The sequence below is a fragment of the Calliopsis andreniformis genome, chromosome 12, assembly GCF_051401765.1.
Source record: "Calliopsis andreniformis isolate RMS-2024a chromosome 12, iyCalAndr_principal, whole genome shotgun sequence".
Lineage (NCBI taxonomy): Eukaryota > Metazoa > Arthropoda > Insecta > Hymenoptera > Andrenidae > Calliopsis > Calliopsis andreniformis.
In genome coordinates this window covers 5,465,286-5,483,218 of record NC_135073.1, presented here as the reverse complement: position 1 = coordinate 5,483,218, position 17,933 = coordinate 5,465,286, and the positions used below count along the sequence as shown (strand labels likewise).

At 39.2% G+C, this 17,933-nt stretch overlaps 1 protein-coding gene across 1 annotated transcript; it reads right to left on the bottom strand.

The window, feature by feature from the left end:
- Nucleotides 1–428: 428 nt before the first annotated feature.
- Nucleotides 429–2,449, bottom strand: LOC143186245 (uncharacterized). Its single transcript, XM_076389814.1, has 9 exons — nucleotides 2,183–2,449; nucleotides 2,077–2,147; nucleotides 2,002–2,026; nucleotides 1,867–1,902; nucleotides 1,791–1,793; nucleotides 1,561–1,719; nucleotides 1,446–1,481; nucleotides 1,205–1,327; nucleotides 429–1,130 (listed from the first exon to the last, which is right to left on the bottom strand). The coding sequence occupies exons 1-9, from the start codon at nucleotides 2,447–2,449 to the stop codon at nucleotides 429–431; spliced, it is 1,422 nt and encodes a 473-aa protein (XP_076245929.1).
- Nucleotides 2,450–17,933: the final 15,484 nt, after the last annotated feature.

Below are 17,933 nucleotides of genomic sequence, written 5' to 3'. Positions count from 1 at the left end.
AGAGCGCTCGCTCTTTTACTTTTTTGCGAAGTGGCCGGGGGTGAGAGAGGCAGAAACGGAAGAAACGGATTACGTTTTAGACCACGGCTGGAAGACCGAAGGGAGAGGAGAGACCACGAGGAGCGAATCGGAGGGCGCCGAAAGGGAGGAAAGAGAGAAAGTTCTCGAGAATCACACGAGGCGTTCCGCGGCGGTAAAAGAGATTTCTTGCAATGTTTCCCCGCGGTTTTTCGTCGACTGCCTCGCGTGCACGCAATAGCCTTTGAAGTCCTTTGTTTGAACAGCGATTCAATGAAATCTATCCGCCTTCGTTCGAAAGCGGAATAACTTCGAGATGTGCTCCGGTGAAAGCTCGTATATTTCGTGTATCATATGCTCTCATAATGGAAGGATGAGGACAAAAAGTACCAGCTAGTTACCGTTATCCTCTAAGTTACCGAATGGAAGATCTTCTTATGATTGTCTAACGTAAGCGGTCCCTTGAAGTACTTCTGGCAGCTCTCGCAGTAAAACCGATACTTGTTGTCGTGGCACTTCAGATGTTTGTTCAGTAGATCTTTCCTCGCGAATGTCTTCTCGCAGTAGCTGCACGAGAACTTGTCAGGGTTCACGTGGAACGTGTTATGCCTGGTCAGATTGTCCAACCTGGTGTACTTCTTGGTGCAGATGTCGCAGGTGAACTTAGCTCTCTCCGAGTGACACCGCTGATGGTACCTCAAATACCTTTTCTGCGCGAATGTTTTTCTGCACGCACAGCAGACCACTTGGTTCGACTCGTCCTTTTTCACGTCCATGTGTTCGGTTAGCTCCTCATCATTGGCGAATTCCTGCTTACAAAACTGGCACGCAAACTTCTTTGGCTGTTTGTGCTTTTGTATACTTTCGAGGAATGTTGGATCAGTCATGATCTTGTAGAGAAAAGTATCTTTGAGCCTTTCGTCGCAATCGCCGCTGTGGTTCGTCGCATCTTCTTCGTAACAGTCCTTTTTGCACAAGTTCATAACCTCGGTTGTATCATTGTTATCATCGACGCACGCATTGGATTCATCTTTGTGGAGTTTTGCGTGTTCGCTATTCGATGGACCAGCCAAAGAGCAGTAATTTCCTATATCCATACGTGAAGGCAATGTCTGAAATAAAGCAGCATATTTTGAATATTCAAATTTAATAAAAATAGTAACTCTTCTAGTAATTAAGGACTCACGTTGTTGTTCTTATCCTCGGAAGTGGTCCTCCATGTGTCCTTTTCTAAGGGTTGATTAGAATACTGACAACAGTTCGGTGGATTAGTTGGGCAGTGGTTCGAGTGTCTCTGCGTTGTGTTGTCCTGGAGAAATAGATATTAATAAGATTAAGTTTTGAAAAAGTGAAAAATGAAGAATAATATTGAAAAGTCCACTCATAAGGCATATTTTTAACTCTTTGTATTGCGAGTTCTCTTAAACAGCATGAGCCAAAGCTAATTTAAATAAAAGAAAATCCTATCCATTAATTAATTGGTTATCTTTTTGCGAATTTAGAAGCATTATGTTGTATAAAAAATCGAAGATTTGGTTTTGCTTGATTTTGGGTCAAATTATAATTACACTTATATGTACAGGGTATTCCAAAACTGGCGGTATAAGCGAAAAAGGGGGAATTTTTTATGAAAGGATATGTTGAAAATATAAAATAAGATTCGTTGACATTATGCCTGTATAGAGTAAAAATGTTGTCATTCTTGTATTTTAAATCAGTTTATGTAATCCCATAGCTGGTATATATTATATAACAAAACATTGCATTCAAACAAGCTATTCGGTACAGACCGTAATAAGAAATACATGTATGTATAGATGATTGATGATTCTGACTAAATTATTCTACTTCATTCTCTTTAGGCAAAAGTACATAGTAATTAAGCTATTCATGGAACATTTTAATATGAGTGCAATGCCTAATAGCAATATTATCACTATATATGTAGAGGTTGCACTTTTATTGTATTTAAATCATCGAAACTGACAGCTCCGATGTAACAAAGTCACTTAATAAATTCGACTTGACATTCTCTCTGAATTCTGTTTACATATTCACGGTGATTTTGAGAATCGCTTCGTCACGGCGGCGTATGGGATTGCGCGCGTAAATGGTCGTGAATGATTCACCTAAATATTCAGTAGCTGTCATACAGAGTACATACCTTGCGTTTAATAGTCATGTCTAACGCTTCTGTCGAAAAATTCAATGATTCCTTTTTTTTCTCCTTGTTTAAATCAGCATCAGCTGGTCGTTTCGCTTCCCAATTGCAATCGTTTATATTGTCGAACGTATTTTCCATATTCTCTGATGCCTTTTTATTATCTTTATTTGACGATTTCTCAAAGTCTTCAGTGGTTGCTTCCGGTACTGATTTGACGTTCTCGCTGTTCTGAACTATTCGATGTCTTGGCACTGTTTTCACTCTCATTCTTGTTTATTAGAACGCAGTGTGAAATGAACGACACTTGCATGTGCTAAAATATTATAATATTGCTATTGATTTGGTCATGTACAACATTTTCAAATATATAACTTACACATTATTTTTTATATTTTACAGAACACTACTTTTTAAATTTTTCATCAGTATAATTCTTTATAGAGAGAAATACATAACATGTGCAACTGTATTTCTATTTAGCTTTAATCGATGACAGAGTATGAAGAATGTGGATTTTTTATTTAGAATGCAGAATATTGTAGTAAAAAATTACTTTGTGTCTAAGTTTTCTAGATACATAAATAAAAATCTACATTCCGCAATTTACTGTTGATAAAATACTAAAGAAGTAAGATACTGAAATTATAAAGAATATAACTGTTATGCTTCTAATTAAACATGGATCTCATTGTTTGAATAATATTTACAATTGAATAGGAACTTTAAAATTCGAATGGACAACACGTTTAGCTTACTGACTGATATACATACCAAAAGATAAATAAATAATTCAAAAACTTCTGTATTGAATGCATAAGCTAGTGTTAATTAACTACACTTCTGCAGACGATTAGGAGACAATTATAGACTAATTTTAAAAGACAAATGAAACACTAAAACTGAAGGAAAATAAATATATGTAATTAATTTAGATAGCAAAGAATAATCATTATTATCCAATACCACAATCTGTTATTTCATTTCTTATCTATTACCGATCAGAACTTTAAAATACACAAACATATACCGTATTTATATAAACATAAACAATATCGAACTTACGGTTAAAATTGCACAAGAATCGTGTACAGGAACCAGTAGATGAAGGATCCTCGTCTATTCAAGTAAATCAACACTACGACAGTTTTAAAATACAGTAATATACTATAAACCACAAATCAAGCGCGTTATCGACGTTACAGGCATCGGGGTACGGACATATTTGACAGTGCGTTAGTCGTAACTGAGAAGAAACACTGTTTGGCCGACCTCGAAGCGACTTTGACGGTTGCCAGAACAAAGGGCGGCTGGCGGAGTCGCCGCGCGGAAATCCAAGTTTGCAAACACCGATGTGTCCGTCGACACGGTACTGATTGCCAGTAGAACCTGAGGCTTGTCCATATTTCTGTTCACTACTTGTCGCACTCTATATCATTCGATAGAACATAGAAGAAACTGGATGCGCTAGTATTCCTTCAGTATTACTACTAATATTATCCTTCTCTATCAGAGCAAATCTATCAGGCACTGCATGGTGTGGCTAATTGTAGCCTCCAGCGGAAGCTTTTTCCTTAACGATTAGGTAGGGAATGGTCGAATAGCTAGACGGTTTGTTAATGACTTTAGAAAATTAACTTTAACAAATTTTTATTTACATATTGTATAAATTTACACTTCCTCGTTAAAAATATTCAATATAATTTATTACATTTTTGCTTGATTCACGCATAAAATATGTAGTTTGTTGGTTTTATGAAATTTTTAAGTATATTGCATTGTACATAGTAGGTAGTTATTATCATAATGTGTACGTACACATGTAATATCTGCCAGACTTTTTGTTGAGAATGTAACCTCTTGATTCCTTCTTAAGGATTAAATCTCTGTATGTCTCATATAACAAAGTCATAATGTGAATCAGATCTAACTGCTTTATTAACACCAAGTGTTTTCTATTCAATTTCATACAATTTTCTATTCAAATTCATACATTTCATATCTTATTCTTATATAGCAATCAATGACACATTAACTCCTCGCGGGCAAATGGAATCGTTTACATTCAAAAATAATATTTTTGCTATTCTAAACTTTCAAAAACATGGAAAAGTTATAAATTACTTATCAAAGTTTCTACCAAGAATATATAACCGTTTAAAACAGATACCTAATAACTTTTTTCAATAAATAAAAGAATTCAAAGTTATGTCCAATGCTCGTTCGATGCAGGAGAAGTAAGTGAGGGAGTGAACGAGCAGTTTCATGAAGAGTACTTACATTTTATCGATCATTCTAGATGTTCATTTTAATGTCGACGAACATTCTCTCGCGTTCACTGCGAGAATTTACGAACAGACTGCTCGATGATCCTTTACAATATAATAAATGAACATGAATGACTATTCTTGCTCTTGTTCTATGTTCTTGCTCATTTGGTCTAAATACCCCATAATACATTAACATACTTCGAGAGACCGTCGCGTCGCAAGGAATAAAGAAACAAGTTGTCAAGTGAGGGACGAAGACATAGCAGGAAGAGCAAGCAGATAGGGGGCGAAGGAGGAGGGAGCAGAGATAGGGTCAAGCATAAAATTGGCAGAAAAAGGCTGGATATTTGGTAGGATGTTTCGTGTCCCCTCCCTGTCCCTCCCGGTCGTTAATACAGCATAAGGAGGAGGCAGGGTTAAGCGAGGGTGAAGCGAGGATTTTTAATTGTAGTTCAGATCCGGGATATAACCCCCGCTTGGGTGTATTGTCATAGCGGAGCGGCGCTTTTCTTTATTTCCCCAGTGGCTGGATGAGGTTATACATTTTTTTTAACTACGGCAATGCCTCCTCCGTCTTTCTTATTAGCAAAGCTAATTGGAAATACAAATGGTTATTCACGGTAAGAAGGAGAGCTCGAAGACCTCGCTGCGAGTCGAATGGGGTTGGGGGGTGTGGAGGAGGGGAGCGGTACACTTCCCTCTCCCGCGTATTAAGCTTGTATTTGCCCCGGATAATTAGGACTTTTTCCCGACCAATTCGGATGAATAATTGATTTCGTTCCGTCGGAGCACACTCTGTCGGTGCTCGGACCTCTTCGAATGACAATCACCCGAAGAAAAATACAGATCTTTCGAATGAAATATTCAATGCAAGCTCAATGGGAAGGGTGAACGCGCCCATTTGCTTGATTATTCGGTTAAAATATCGGGAATAACTTGGAAAAATTCGTCGTCACAAGTGACGAATTCGTCAGGTGAGTTTAAAATTTTATTAGTTCCAGTCCCTCCCCTTAGCCACTCCTTTTTAAGGGTATTAAATAATGATAATTCAAAGTCAATAAGATTAACTGAATTATCATATTTTTTGAATAGGTTTGAATTAATAAGTTGTAATTATACGAAGACAGGAAGGTACTATAAGGTATTTCTCGTTCAATTTCTCTTCTACTACACTTCATAATCATTTGATTTTTAGATACTAAATTTAACTTTATTAATTATTACCATCACATATGTAGTAAGTATATGTTGTACGTATGGAAGTAGAAATCAATCAGTCACATATTTATATACTACTGACAAATGTTTGTTACCATTTTCTAAATTTAGGAAAACAGAACTTTGTTGAACACATAATTTAAATAAAACTAAGTGATTGTATTCACTTATACATTGTTTCAAAATATTAATTTTGTAGCAAAAATACTTTTGCTGTGCATTAAAAACTTAGTAAGAATTAAAACGCGATTCCAAATTATTGCAGGGCGTGACAGTGGCAGCGAACGTCCTAATTCTTATTAATTTAATGCATCCACCGCTGAACAGTGAGTAACCAAAGCGGCACTAAATGCCAGCAAATACAAAGAAACAAATTGGCTCCTGAAAATCTCGTTGAAGGCGCCATCAAGCAAAACTGTCGAAGGAATAGTTGGTCAAACGGCAATCTCGCGGCAAGCCCCTTTTCAGCCTTCCAACAAGAAACGCCCACGGGACTCGGCAACTTTTTTTCATCAGCATTTTACGGTTATACCGGCGCATTAATAATGCACATGCTTAATATAAAAAGAAGCCCGTGAGTCTCCGTCTAATAAACTGGAAGAATGCTTTATAACCAACCTCGGTTTCGGGTCACGGGGTGGCGGACGGAGTGGATGGCTAGAGAGTTGGCTGGAACGCCAACTGAAGGGGGTGGTTCTCTTCTTTATGCCCGCGGAACGGCCAATCTCTCCAGGGTCGCGTCGAACGAAAGTGGCCGAACTTCTCGGGAACGTGAGAGAGGAGGCAAATCACCTTGCGATTCATTAAAGGAACTCCCTTATTTTGTTTCCTGCCACCAGTCGTCCGAGAGATCTACATTTTCGCGACGAATTCGACGGGACGCGTTCACGGACAAGGCGCATTTAAAAATTCACAGCTCCCAACGACCGAGCGATGATTTTTCGTCGTGAGGTAACGAAATATTTTTCTATAATTCCATCGTGGAATAAATTATTCACCGGTGAAGACGACCGCCTATGGTTATATCGTCAGGGTGACGTGTTCGAATGTAAATCATTTTCAGCCAGGCAATTTTCATATTCATCTTATCCTCGAGAGTCAAATGAATTTTTCGCTCTTCCCCTCTCTTGCCCCCGGAGCTGATTTCCGGAGTTGCGGCGGAGAGGCGAGAGGGCGAGACTTTTTGAAAAATATGAGTTTAATAAAGAAGAAAGTATGATGTATGGTCGGCTGCCAAGGGAGAGAACCTGCCGGGATCAACCGACTTCGATACCCAGATATTGTATGTGTAATATAAGCAGATGAAGGGAATTGCTGCGATGTACTGGGTGTCACAATATCCTGGCAGACCTTTAACATTCCTCGTAGCTTTCTTCGGGGAGTAGACGGTTTATTCTTCACTGTTTTCAACTGTTACATTCTCGTATCGTTGTAATTATTCGTAGTTGGAATTCTAAGGTTGATCGTTTTGTTAATTGTTATTTATACTGCTGGCACGTAGATACAAACAACTCCAAACAAAACACATGATACAGCTGCTGTTGAGTCTTTTTGTGTTTAATTAAAATGTTAAAATAGGTATAGTGGAATCGTAATTACTGTAATAGAAGAGGGGCTAAGGATGCGTGCATTTATTAAGGTATCTGCAGTATCTGCAAGTGGTTTTAAAGGGCAATAGAATGCTTTTAATTTGAAATATGCACTTTTTCTTCTATTATTATTTTAGCATTTCGTAATGGAATGCACAAGATAAGTTTCATATGCATTATTATACTTATTAAATTGCTCACTAGACTGTTTTAGAATTTCTATTTTACAACTTCGAACTTCAAAAATTCAAATGCCAAAGACATTTACTATGCATGTATTACTACGAATAAATACTACTACCCTTGTACAATAATTGACTTTCAGCATAAGATAATCAAGTCTATCATCTTCATCCAATAAAAGGGAAACTTTCAAGAGCGAGATCCATAGGTGTTTTAGAAGTCTCAAAAGTTAGGCAAAAGGTTATAAATAAAGATGATGAAATAGCAACAAATAAGTAAATTCAGAGCCTAGCTTTGAACCAGAAAGTGTTTCTCTGATACGTTTACACAGTGCCATGAAGAAGGTTAAGAGGGATTTCCATGGAAATCGATGACACTGGTGAATAACACGAGGTTCCGAAGGAGAGAGGAACTGCGAATAGATGTCCATAACTTACCCAGATAAGGGGCTGTAAAACGATGTCGTAGCTATCTGCCAATACGGTTCGCCTCCCCGTTCGCGGAGGGAGTTGAAGGAGAAGCTTGCATCCAGGTTGCGGCCAGATATACGGAGCAATTCCGTAGAAATTGATGCCATTTGAATATCGTCCGCGATAAGACGCGTTCCCTTGATAACACCGCTTGTATAGGCGTTTACACTGTTTCTGATCTCTATCTGCTCACATCTGTTTTTGCCGCTTCTCATTTCTGAGAATTTAGAACAACAGCGAGTATTTCGACGTATGATTTTTTAACTCTTTCTGTGTCTACACAGATTCCTATGAAATCGGTGTGTTGAAGAACAGTATGAGGTCCAGAAAACAAATTTTGAGATATCTAGTCTCAAGGTGTAGTTTTGAGCATTTTACATACCTGATCCAGAGTGTATTAAGTCCACTTGTTTTCTGTGTGACTTAACAGGCATTGGCTCTAGGGTCCAGATATAATTTTGAGAGTATTCGAAGATGGTTAAGTTTAGCCTTGTACTGTTCTCCAACCCACCAACTGAATGCGATTAGATGACTCATAAAATAGACTTATAAGATAATATAAAATTTCATTACACTAATTTGAGAATTAAATTTCAAATATTAGGTGAAGAATTACTAGGACTGTTGGAGTGTGACTGAGGATTAATAAAAAAATAAGTAACTATTCATAATTCATCTTACTGTAATTTATCATAGGTTTGTATGGTTCATCCCGATTATACTCCAGTGTCTAAAAGCGAGAATCTGAAATGATTTGTAATATTTTCGCAATAATTTAAAAATTCTTACAAGAAATGTACTCAGATAACCAATTACCCACACAAGGGTATAGCACCCACCCAAAATAAATGATCAATAACTGACATCTCTGTATCACATAATCAGCAAACCCGTCCATCAACCGTACTGTCAAAGTCAAGGTATGTGCAGTGCTCAATGACCGTCAACGGCGTTTCTTAGCTTATGTATAAAGTTCTTTCGCAGCCTCCCCGTCAGACCCGACCCCTTCTCTCACTCCTGGCTTCTCATCTCTCACGATTTCAACCTCCCCCGTTTCATCGAGGCTTCAACCCCTTCTTCGACGACTGGTAGTAGCAGGCAGGGCTCGTGTCTCGCTCGCTCGCAAGTGTTTCCGCCAGGATGTATCGCAAAATCTATACGATGTGGGCGCGAGGAGGCGGCGAGGCGAGGGGCGGGAGTGAGCCAGAAGATGAGACGGAAGAGTGGGCGATGTGGCGCACGGAGGCCAGGGCGGTTTTCGAGAAGGGTGAGCCCCGTCACATTTCACTACAGACTAATAACTTCTGAATATTCATTTCGTGTTTCTCCTTGCCTGCTCGCGTACCCGTAAGCAAGGCTAATGCGACGCTCACAACGTGCTCAATTTTCTCGTCTAGACGGTTGACCCTTTTCTCAAGCGATTTTTAGCTTCGAGAAGACCTACCCCGCTAACTGAGTCTTTCTGACTGTCAACCTTGACTCTTATGAATGCTCAGCCTGTGGATGTTCGGTCCCCTAGAACACTTCACGAAAGAATTAGTTCACTCTCCTGAGGGAGGAATACATATTTACTTTCGGAAGAAACATAATGGAGACATGAATTTGCATTCATTTTTCTCTATTTTTTACAGACAGTATTTATAGGCATTTATAAGATAATTTAAGAGTTCTTTTGAAACTCGTAGTTGACCCTCCAGACAACAGTCCTAAAAATGCGATGTGGATCGTAAATGAGGGAAATTTTCGTTTACCACGGGTGAATTTGATCGATCACCCGATTGGGAATTGGAGTTAGTGTATTTTGTGTGAGAGGAGCTTAAGGAGCGCGTAACTCTCCTTCGTCGAAGCGAGAAAAACAGAACGGCTTGAAGGCGAGGGAAAAGCGAGAGACGGTCGCCATGGTAACTATGAATTAAGTAATCAATGAATTATTATTGACATTGATGTTTTCGTGCCGCCTCCTTTGCCTCGATATTTCGAGACTTATGAAATACCATGGCCCGGTGTTGCTGATTAATACGTCGATGGGGTGGGTTTTATTGGATTAAAGGGGAGGCGGAGATTCGAGCGATTCTTTCGCGCTTAATTACTGGCAACCTAGAGGCCGTTTACAAGCTTGGCTTGATCGATCAAGCCGATGAACAAAGGATACATGCCATGCTAATGATATTAGAGGGGAGATTCTGGTGTGAGGAGGCGCTGCTAAGAAAATATTATGTTCTCAGTAATATGAATTATCCCAGGCAGGAATTTCGTAAAATTCGTGTACTTATCAAAAATTCACGATATAAAAGAAAGGTTATTACTAATATTATGCTTCAATTAACAGAGGTTTCGAAGTTCCTTAAAAAATTCAGCACAATGCATATAGTGATAAGAGTCACTTGTCATCAATTAATTAGCAGACGCTCACTTTAATTTGCCAATTTTCTCTCTGTCCTACGGTCCTGTTTCTCTTTCTTATCGACAAAGAGTCGTTCCTAATTCGAAATGGAACTCGTAGAAAATACGATAGAATGCTGGGGCTCGTAAGGATGGAGGAGATTGCTCGCAGGAGTGGCCGTAAGAAAGGCGTGCAACAGAATGCTTCGGGCCAATAGAACAGACACCGCGCTCGCTTCAATTCCGCGATCTCTGCGACAAATTAGCACAGACAAATTTCACCCTCGCCACCCTCGAACCCTCTGTCGTTTCTTCCTTCGCCGCGTACTTCGCTGAAATTTCCTTCGCGCCCCGTCGCTCACCTTAACGAAACATCCGGCAGACTCTCTTTCTTGATACCCTTGATTGAGAAACGTAATTTCCTTTGCAGCCTCCGCGATAACAGAGATAATAAAAGATGTATTTCATAAATTAAAAGAAGGCTCTGTTTTAAATATGGTTTTCTGAAGAGAAATTTACTCTGATTTTGAGGCAACCTCTGAGAATGTAACAGCATTGTCTTTTTTAGCGAAGGGGCTCGGTTCAGAGTTGGACTCAGCATTAAAACTAATAAAAATGAGCGATGTTTGATCTTGTTCCAGAGCTGTACCACTTTTTGTGCTTGTGTTTATCTTCTCCTTCTCTTGTTACCCAGTTCTTCCTTCAGTTTTTCATCTTGTTCTAGTTTTCCTCTATTTGTTCCTTTTCTTGCTTTGTCTTTCGTTTACTTTATTTCCTTCACGGTTTTGTTTGCTTCTCTACTTTTGCTTTTCCCCACTCTAGTATTACTCTTCCTCTTCGTGAGGATATGTATTATCACATGTCTGCAGAGAAGTACTAAACTTGCCATTGTGCGTTGTATTTGATATGAAGACATCTGAATGGTTAGAAATGACTACAACGCATAAAGATCTTTATTGTATACCTTTTCTTATAATTTTATTCTTTAATAACTAATAATAGAAGCAAATAATATAAATATTGGTAAATAATAACTGATAACCTGTACTAGAGAAGGTTTTGGTAACTACATGATGGTCTGGGTGTCAGTCATTTAAACAATAATAACAGCAATGTTACTGAAAATTATGCATCGAAAGTTGATTTAGATTTGTATATTTAACAAAGTAGCTTTTCTTTTCTTTGATTTAACTAACAAAATTATGACATTTTTATTATATCCACCACAAGTATTTAGTCTTTCTTGAATCAACTATCACATTTTCTATCATTTAAAATTAGGCTTAAAGAAAAATGTCTTCCATATTCGACAAGCAGTAGTTTATTAAAATAGTACGTTCAAGGACTTATTGAACCTAGAGATAAGAATGTCCGTAAAAACGGGATAAATCAATTAATATTCTATTGGAAAAAATGGTTAACACTAAGAGTGTATATTTTGTTTAAATAAACATTCTCAGTTAAATATCCAGTTTCCATTCTGACCCACAAAAGCATCAATTTCACATGGTACGATCTAACATTTTAAGACAGAGTTGATCTGAAAGTAGTATCCCATCAGTAGACTTATGTGTACTTCCTACAGTTTAAGTGTCGTTCAGTTGGCGAATTGTCGCATAAAAATTTAAAAGAAAATCAAGCCTATTGATACGAAAAGATAGAGAAAGAAAGGATTGAAAACAGTAGAATGACAACTGACAATCGTAAACTCGCCCCATGCTGCCTCCTACAAAGCCGTGTACGACGGGCCCAGCATGCACGACCCTCCATTGTCTCCAACGACCCCCCTCTGGTTAGGAAGCGCGCGATAATAAATATAGAGAAAATGAAAAATTATTAAAAACTTCCTTTTTAGCCTTGGTAATCCTCGTCGCCCCCAGAGATACCGCATTAAAATCCTACCCCCTCCCTTCCCGCCACACGCCGACGACCTCTTTTTCGCTTTTCTCCACCCTTGTCCATCCTGACTCGGGAGATCCTACGGGGGTTGGGCGTCCGGACACGCGAATTATTTATACGCAGAGAAGTCTCTCTGACGACATTACCACAGTGTTAGCATTAAATCATAATGTACGACTCGGTGCCGCGGACCGACGTGGTTCGTCCCTCTGGTTACGGAATCTTTCTGTCTGGATTTATGGTGTTCTTTTGAAGACGTTCGCTAACTTGGAAGAAATCGATTGCAATTGATCGAAAGAAGGAAGGAATAGAAGAAAATAAATGACGACACGGGAAGAGGGATTACAGAGCAGGAAATAGGGGATCTTAACATAGTTTAGTCACTAAATGTGGTAATGTTATCTAGTGGAACTGATTTTCTATGTCATAGCTGTTTGACCATTTAACAACCTCTTAGGCTAAGTTACAGTATTATAATTCTGTAATGAACCGACTGCATACGTTAAAACAATTGAATAAATAAATAAACTATCCACGCTTAATGTTACGATAGATTGACATTTCCTTAGATGCTGCAGTCTTTCCAGAGCTACATGTGTATTTCTGAAAACGATAATATCTAAGCACTTATTCATTCTTAAGAAAAATGAAGAGAATGGTTATGTCCTAACGGTCCTAATAGTTACGTACCTAATGACGTAATTATTGCAATATGAAATATACATCAATTGAAGTTTACTTAAAATCAACAAATTTTTACATTAGATGATACTCTGTTCAATTAGATGAAAATTGAGAACCTGTTGCTGTGTCAGTTCTTTTAAAGGGCTGCAATACATCAGAACACGCATCCACTGTAAGCGTAGCCTTGTGAACTACGCTGCTGTCATTCATATGTCGCTGAGTACTTGCTTATCTAGTCAAAGCAGACTCAGAGAGCAACCTAGAAATTTTGTAGCTAAAAGAATTCTACTTTTTGAAGCGCCAGGGCGAGGGTAGATCAGAATTCATTCTCTCAGAAAGTTAGCGAGGGTATGAAAGGCAGCATCCTTTGCGTCCTCGCCGATTGGATTTACCAATTAATCACCGACGGGGGGTTGATGCCGGCGGACCGTGGATGAAAGAATAACGACGCGGAAACGAAACGAAATTTAAATATTCTCGCGGTATTGCTGGCATTCCTCTGAGCCCTCGCTGGCTCACTGGGAACAGGGAACACCGCGAATTCCGTGTAATTGCAAAATTGCATTAGCTTTGTGTTCTTCTGTCGTTCGTCCAGACGTAAGAGATACTGTACGCGCGTGCTGAGCGCGTTGCATCAGATGATTCATATGGATTTTCCTGTTTCGTTCCAACGCGAACGATAAGTATCGTTCTTTCAGGTCGACGCCCTGGCTACTGACAGATAAATCTTCGCAGATTTTTCCGGACAAAAGGAGGAACTGATCATCTCGATTTTAATCATGGAAATGTAGTCGACGTTAGATGATCTACCTGTTTATCTTTCTATATCTATGTGTATCTGTAATTTCATTGGAGCTAATCGTACGTGTTAGTTGTAGAGAAGTTATCTATGTCAATTTTGTTCTATGTACACTGTCTATCAGATGTTCAAGATCACTTAGTGACTTCTGTTCAAGTTATACTATGTAGCAAAGTAGGTCCCTACATTCGGCATGAAATATTGTCAACTATAATTACAAAATCTTTTATATCAAACGAACGTAATAAATTAAGGTGACTAATAACTGTTACCAAAATTGTTTATTTTGCTTAATTTGAGAAATAATTCGAAACTTTTGGCACTGCATATTGAAATTGTACGCTTTTTTATATTGAACATTTTGATTGGTACCCATTTTTGTGTATTAACACAAAATTTTTTCTCTGTAAGCTGCTCATTTGAAATTGTATGAAGGAAAAATATGTCACTGACAAAAGTGATGTATTAGCACATTAGAAAATCAGAGAAGAATATTATTCCTTAGTGCATGTAAGCACAATAGCTAAGAATATGTGATCCTATGACAAGAAAATAATGTGTAGTAAAAAATTCTATAAATGTTAATATTATAAAATACTGTAGATTTCTTGTTGTATCCTGGAATGCATATTTTTATCAAATAGACAGAATATCTATAATATAATAAGCATGCCAAGTTCACAAGGTATTTTACCTGTGTAAGCCATACGTAGACAATTACTCGTACAACGACACCAACCTTACATAGCTCTCTCTTCAATCCTACTAAACTGATTACTTACTTACTTAAGGTACATCGAAGAAAATTGTTCGCAGTATTCAAAATCTAATTCCAGAGTATCCGTGACAGTTTCATAAAACGCGAAAAGCAATGTACATTGTGCATCGTTAAACGTTCATATTAAAAAATTAACATTCACAAAGGTGGCGGGGGAATTGAGAATCGCGTCTGGGTCCAAAGAACGAGCCCCCTGTATCCACGCTCGAGGCGGCCTCGGTCGATACTTACCCCTCGGACGAAAGAGATAAAACCGGATAGCCTGTGTGTAGGTCTGTGGGTGTGTGTATGCGATCACCTGAATTTCAGAATTGCAAATTCTTTAATTCACGGGGACGCAATGGCGACGTCGACGGCGGCTCGCCAGGAAAATACCTTCGCCTGACCTATACAAACATCGCAGGAGACGAGGAATGTGTATTCAAAAATTTACATAGGTACATTTTGATTAAAGTGTCCTAGAAAGCAAATCTAATACACTGGTTGGACCATATCTGAGTCCGTCCTTCTCTTTCCGCGCCTCTTTCAGGCTCTCTTTCCTCGTCGCGGCGGTCCGCGGACTCGCGGGGCAGGATTATTGCGTGTCCTTCGGAAGTGGAAACTTTCCGCCGCACAAATCTGAGCAGAATACGAAAGGTTTGAACGCTTTTAGTCGCACGCGGATGATGTTGGGACTTGTTATCGGAGTTACTTTGAAAATTACTGCTCGACGGAAGTTACTATAGGATCCTTCGCTAAAGACGATAGTTAGACAATCTTTTAATGTCTACTTGCCAAAGTATTCGTGTATACCTTTGCATCGGGCAATTACTCAGCAAGTGCTGAGAATTTCTTTTAAATCGGTTAATAATGAACATTTGCTTATACTTATACTACAATCATACACAGGTTACCGCTAAAAACGTCTTAGCTGAGAGCTCAACTCCAGAAGCTAATTTTCATAGTACCTATTAATCTATCATTTTCATAAAATTGAAAGATATCAATTTTTAAATATTCTTTTGCCACAAGATGCTCGTAATCTTTCGCATTGATATCCCCCAGCGTTTCATATCGCGAGTTATCGTGTCAGACGCGAGTCAGATGAAAGCCTGGCAAGCTACCAATTTCAAGATAAATTCCAAAGGACAATTACGACGTTTTAATTGCACAATACATGGGACATGGAGGACGTCGAACAGAGCAGAGGGACGAGAAAGGCGAGGTAAAAAGGAGAAGAGAGGGCAACGACAGAGGAGCCGGTCGGTGGTGGTGGAAAAGGTGAAAGAAGAGAAAGACAGAGACAAAGGGGTGCGATGGGCACGGGGGTGGTACAAGAAATGACCGACCGAGCACACACGAGTATAATTATAATAACATTACTTGACAGAAATGGCAGCGAGAGGCGAGTCCTGGCCGGACAGGCTCCTGCGAGCATTGAAATATTATACCTACCAAAGAGAAAATAATTAAAATTCAACCCTTGCGCTTGCTTGGCTCGCGTACGAGCATAGAGGAGGAGAAAGAGAAAGAGAGAGTGAGAGAGGGTGGGAGAGGGAGAGGGAGAGCTGGCGAGAGAGCGGCGTTCGCGTGCGTGTGCGCGTGTGCATCGACGTACTTACCCCGCCTATCCCACCCCATCCTTCGCGGGCCACCCCCGCCTCCAAGGACAGGGTTTCCCATATTTTTTCCAGCGCCGTAGGTACCAGGTATTCTAGAAACGTTTGTTCGTTACGGACGTGCTTCTGAGCACCGTTCTCGCGGTAAGTAGAAAAATCTACCGTGCACCACCCTCGCGTATCCAATTATCAAATCCGCCCGTTGTGTATGTTCAGCTCTGCCGTCATTGAGAATCTTTTTACATAGAAGGATCGTATTAAAAATTTCCCTGACGAGATTTCGGGGCGATATGTCTGAGGGGTAACGTAATTTCCTTTGTCGAAAATAGCAAATTTTCGGTTAATGAATGCGATCAGCCGGGGGTTGGGGGGAGGCGTAAAGCCTCGGCGACGTCACGCAGCCAGGGAAACTTCTTACTCGTCTAAACGCAATACCGGCACTTCGGTCAAATATGCATTAATAAAGCCATATTAATCTCGCAAAGGTGGCGTGGAGGGGGAAAGATAAAGTGATATCGAGCGACGTCCCCGTTGAACGTGTCGGTTCACCTCCGTCGTAACTTTTTCATGAATAATCCCGGGGCTAATTTAAATAAATTATAACAGGAAGCGTTTGACCGGGCCCGAATTCTCGACGGCGCTATTGATAGCCGTGAAAACCCTGGAAGGGAAATAGCAAGGGGAAGGATCTCTCTACGGTTTTCCCATTAATTCTTTTGTTTTCCGTTCGCGACCGGAAGTGATTTTCAAGGACCTCCTTTTTTCGCACGGCAATCCATTAAAATATCAATTAAACCGCACCAGAAACCTCGCATCGCTCTGCCCCCCTGTCCCAGGATCGATGTCTTTTCTTCGTCCCCTTCTTGCCCACGCCGAAACGACTCGTGTAACTGCACAACTGACCCATTGTCAGAAGGAGAACAAAGAAGAAGTGGCTTGAAATATAAAAATGCCATGTATTCCCTTTGCGCGAAATATCTGATTGTAGTGGTTTTTTAACGATGAAACTATTCTAGCATTGTTAAGGTGATTGTTGATACGATAATGAAACCTATGGATCACCCGTATGATTAAAATACTTATATTTTTATGAGAATTTTTATTAATTAATTATTTGCGATATATCTTAAATAATTATTCTAATTAGAAAGTAGTATAAAATATGCAGCATTATTCTAGGTTCTCTAAGGAATTATGTCACTCTGATGACGTAAAAACTGAGGCTACTTTTTCAAACCAAAGTCAAGATTAATTACTTGATCGAAATAAAATTTGTACAATCAATAGGACGCACAATAAGCTATACAAAAAATAGAATTTCATATGTATATTCGTAATAAGAAAAGAGAAGGTTTCCTTACATCCTTGTTTGGTAATAGATAGTAATAGTAAGTATCGAAAAAATGACAATAAAAAATAAGTTTCCCAGACAAACTTTATAAAAATCAGTTTAAGGATAGACATCCGAACTCTGATACCTAATCAAAAAGCGTAATTTTAAAAAAATGCACTCCATATTTCAACCGTCTACTGTGGTCTGTTACACATACGTCTACTTTAAGCTGTACTTTTACTTTAACGGTATTACTACAAGTTCTTCAGCGACACCTTTTGTACAGTATTTTGAAGGGTTGAAGGTCTACCTATCAGTTCGCGGAAAACCAAGAATTTAAATTGTTCGAAGCTGTAAGGGTGGCGCAACTCCTTAAAGCTATCTCTAGTTCGCGAAAGGGCATTCTAGATCCACCACAGCAACGCAATTTCAGATTCTGCAGCAGTGTTCCCAAAGTATCGAATTTCTTCACAGCCGATAACATCTACGAATTCATCGAACCCCGAATGGAAGACTTCTGGGCTGAATGGAAGAGTCGAGGGTTGCCGCAG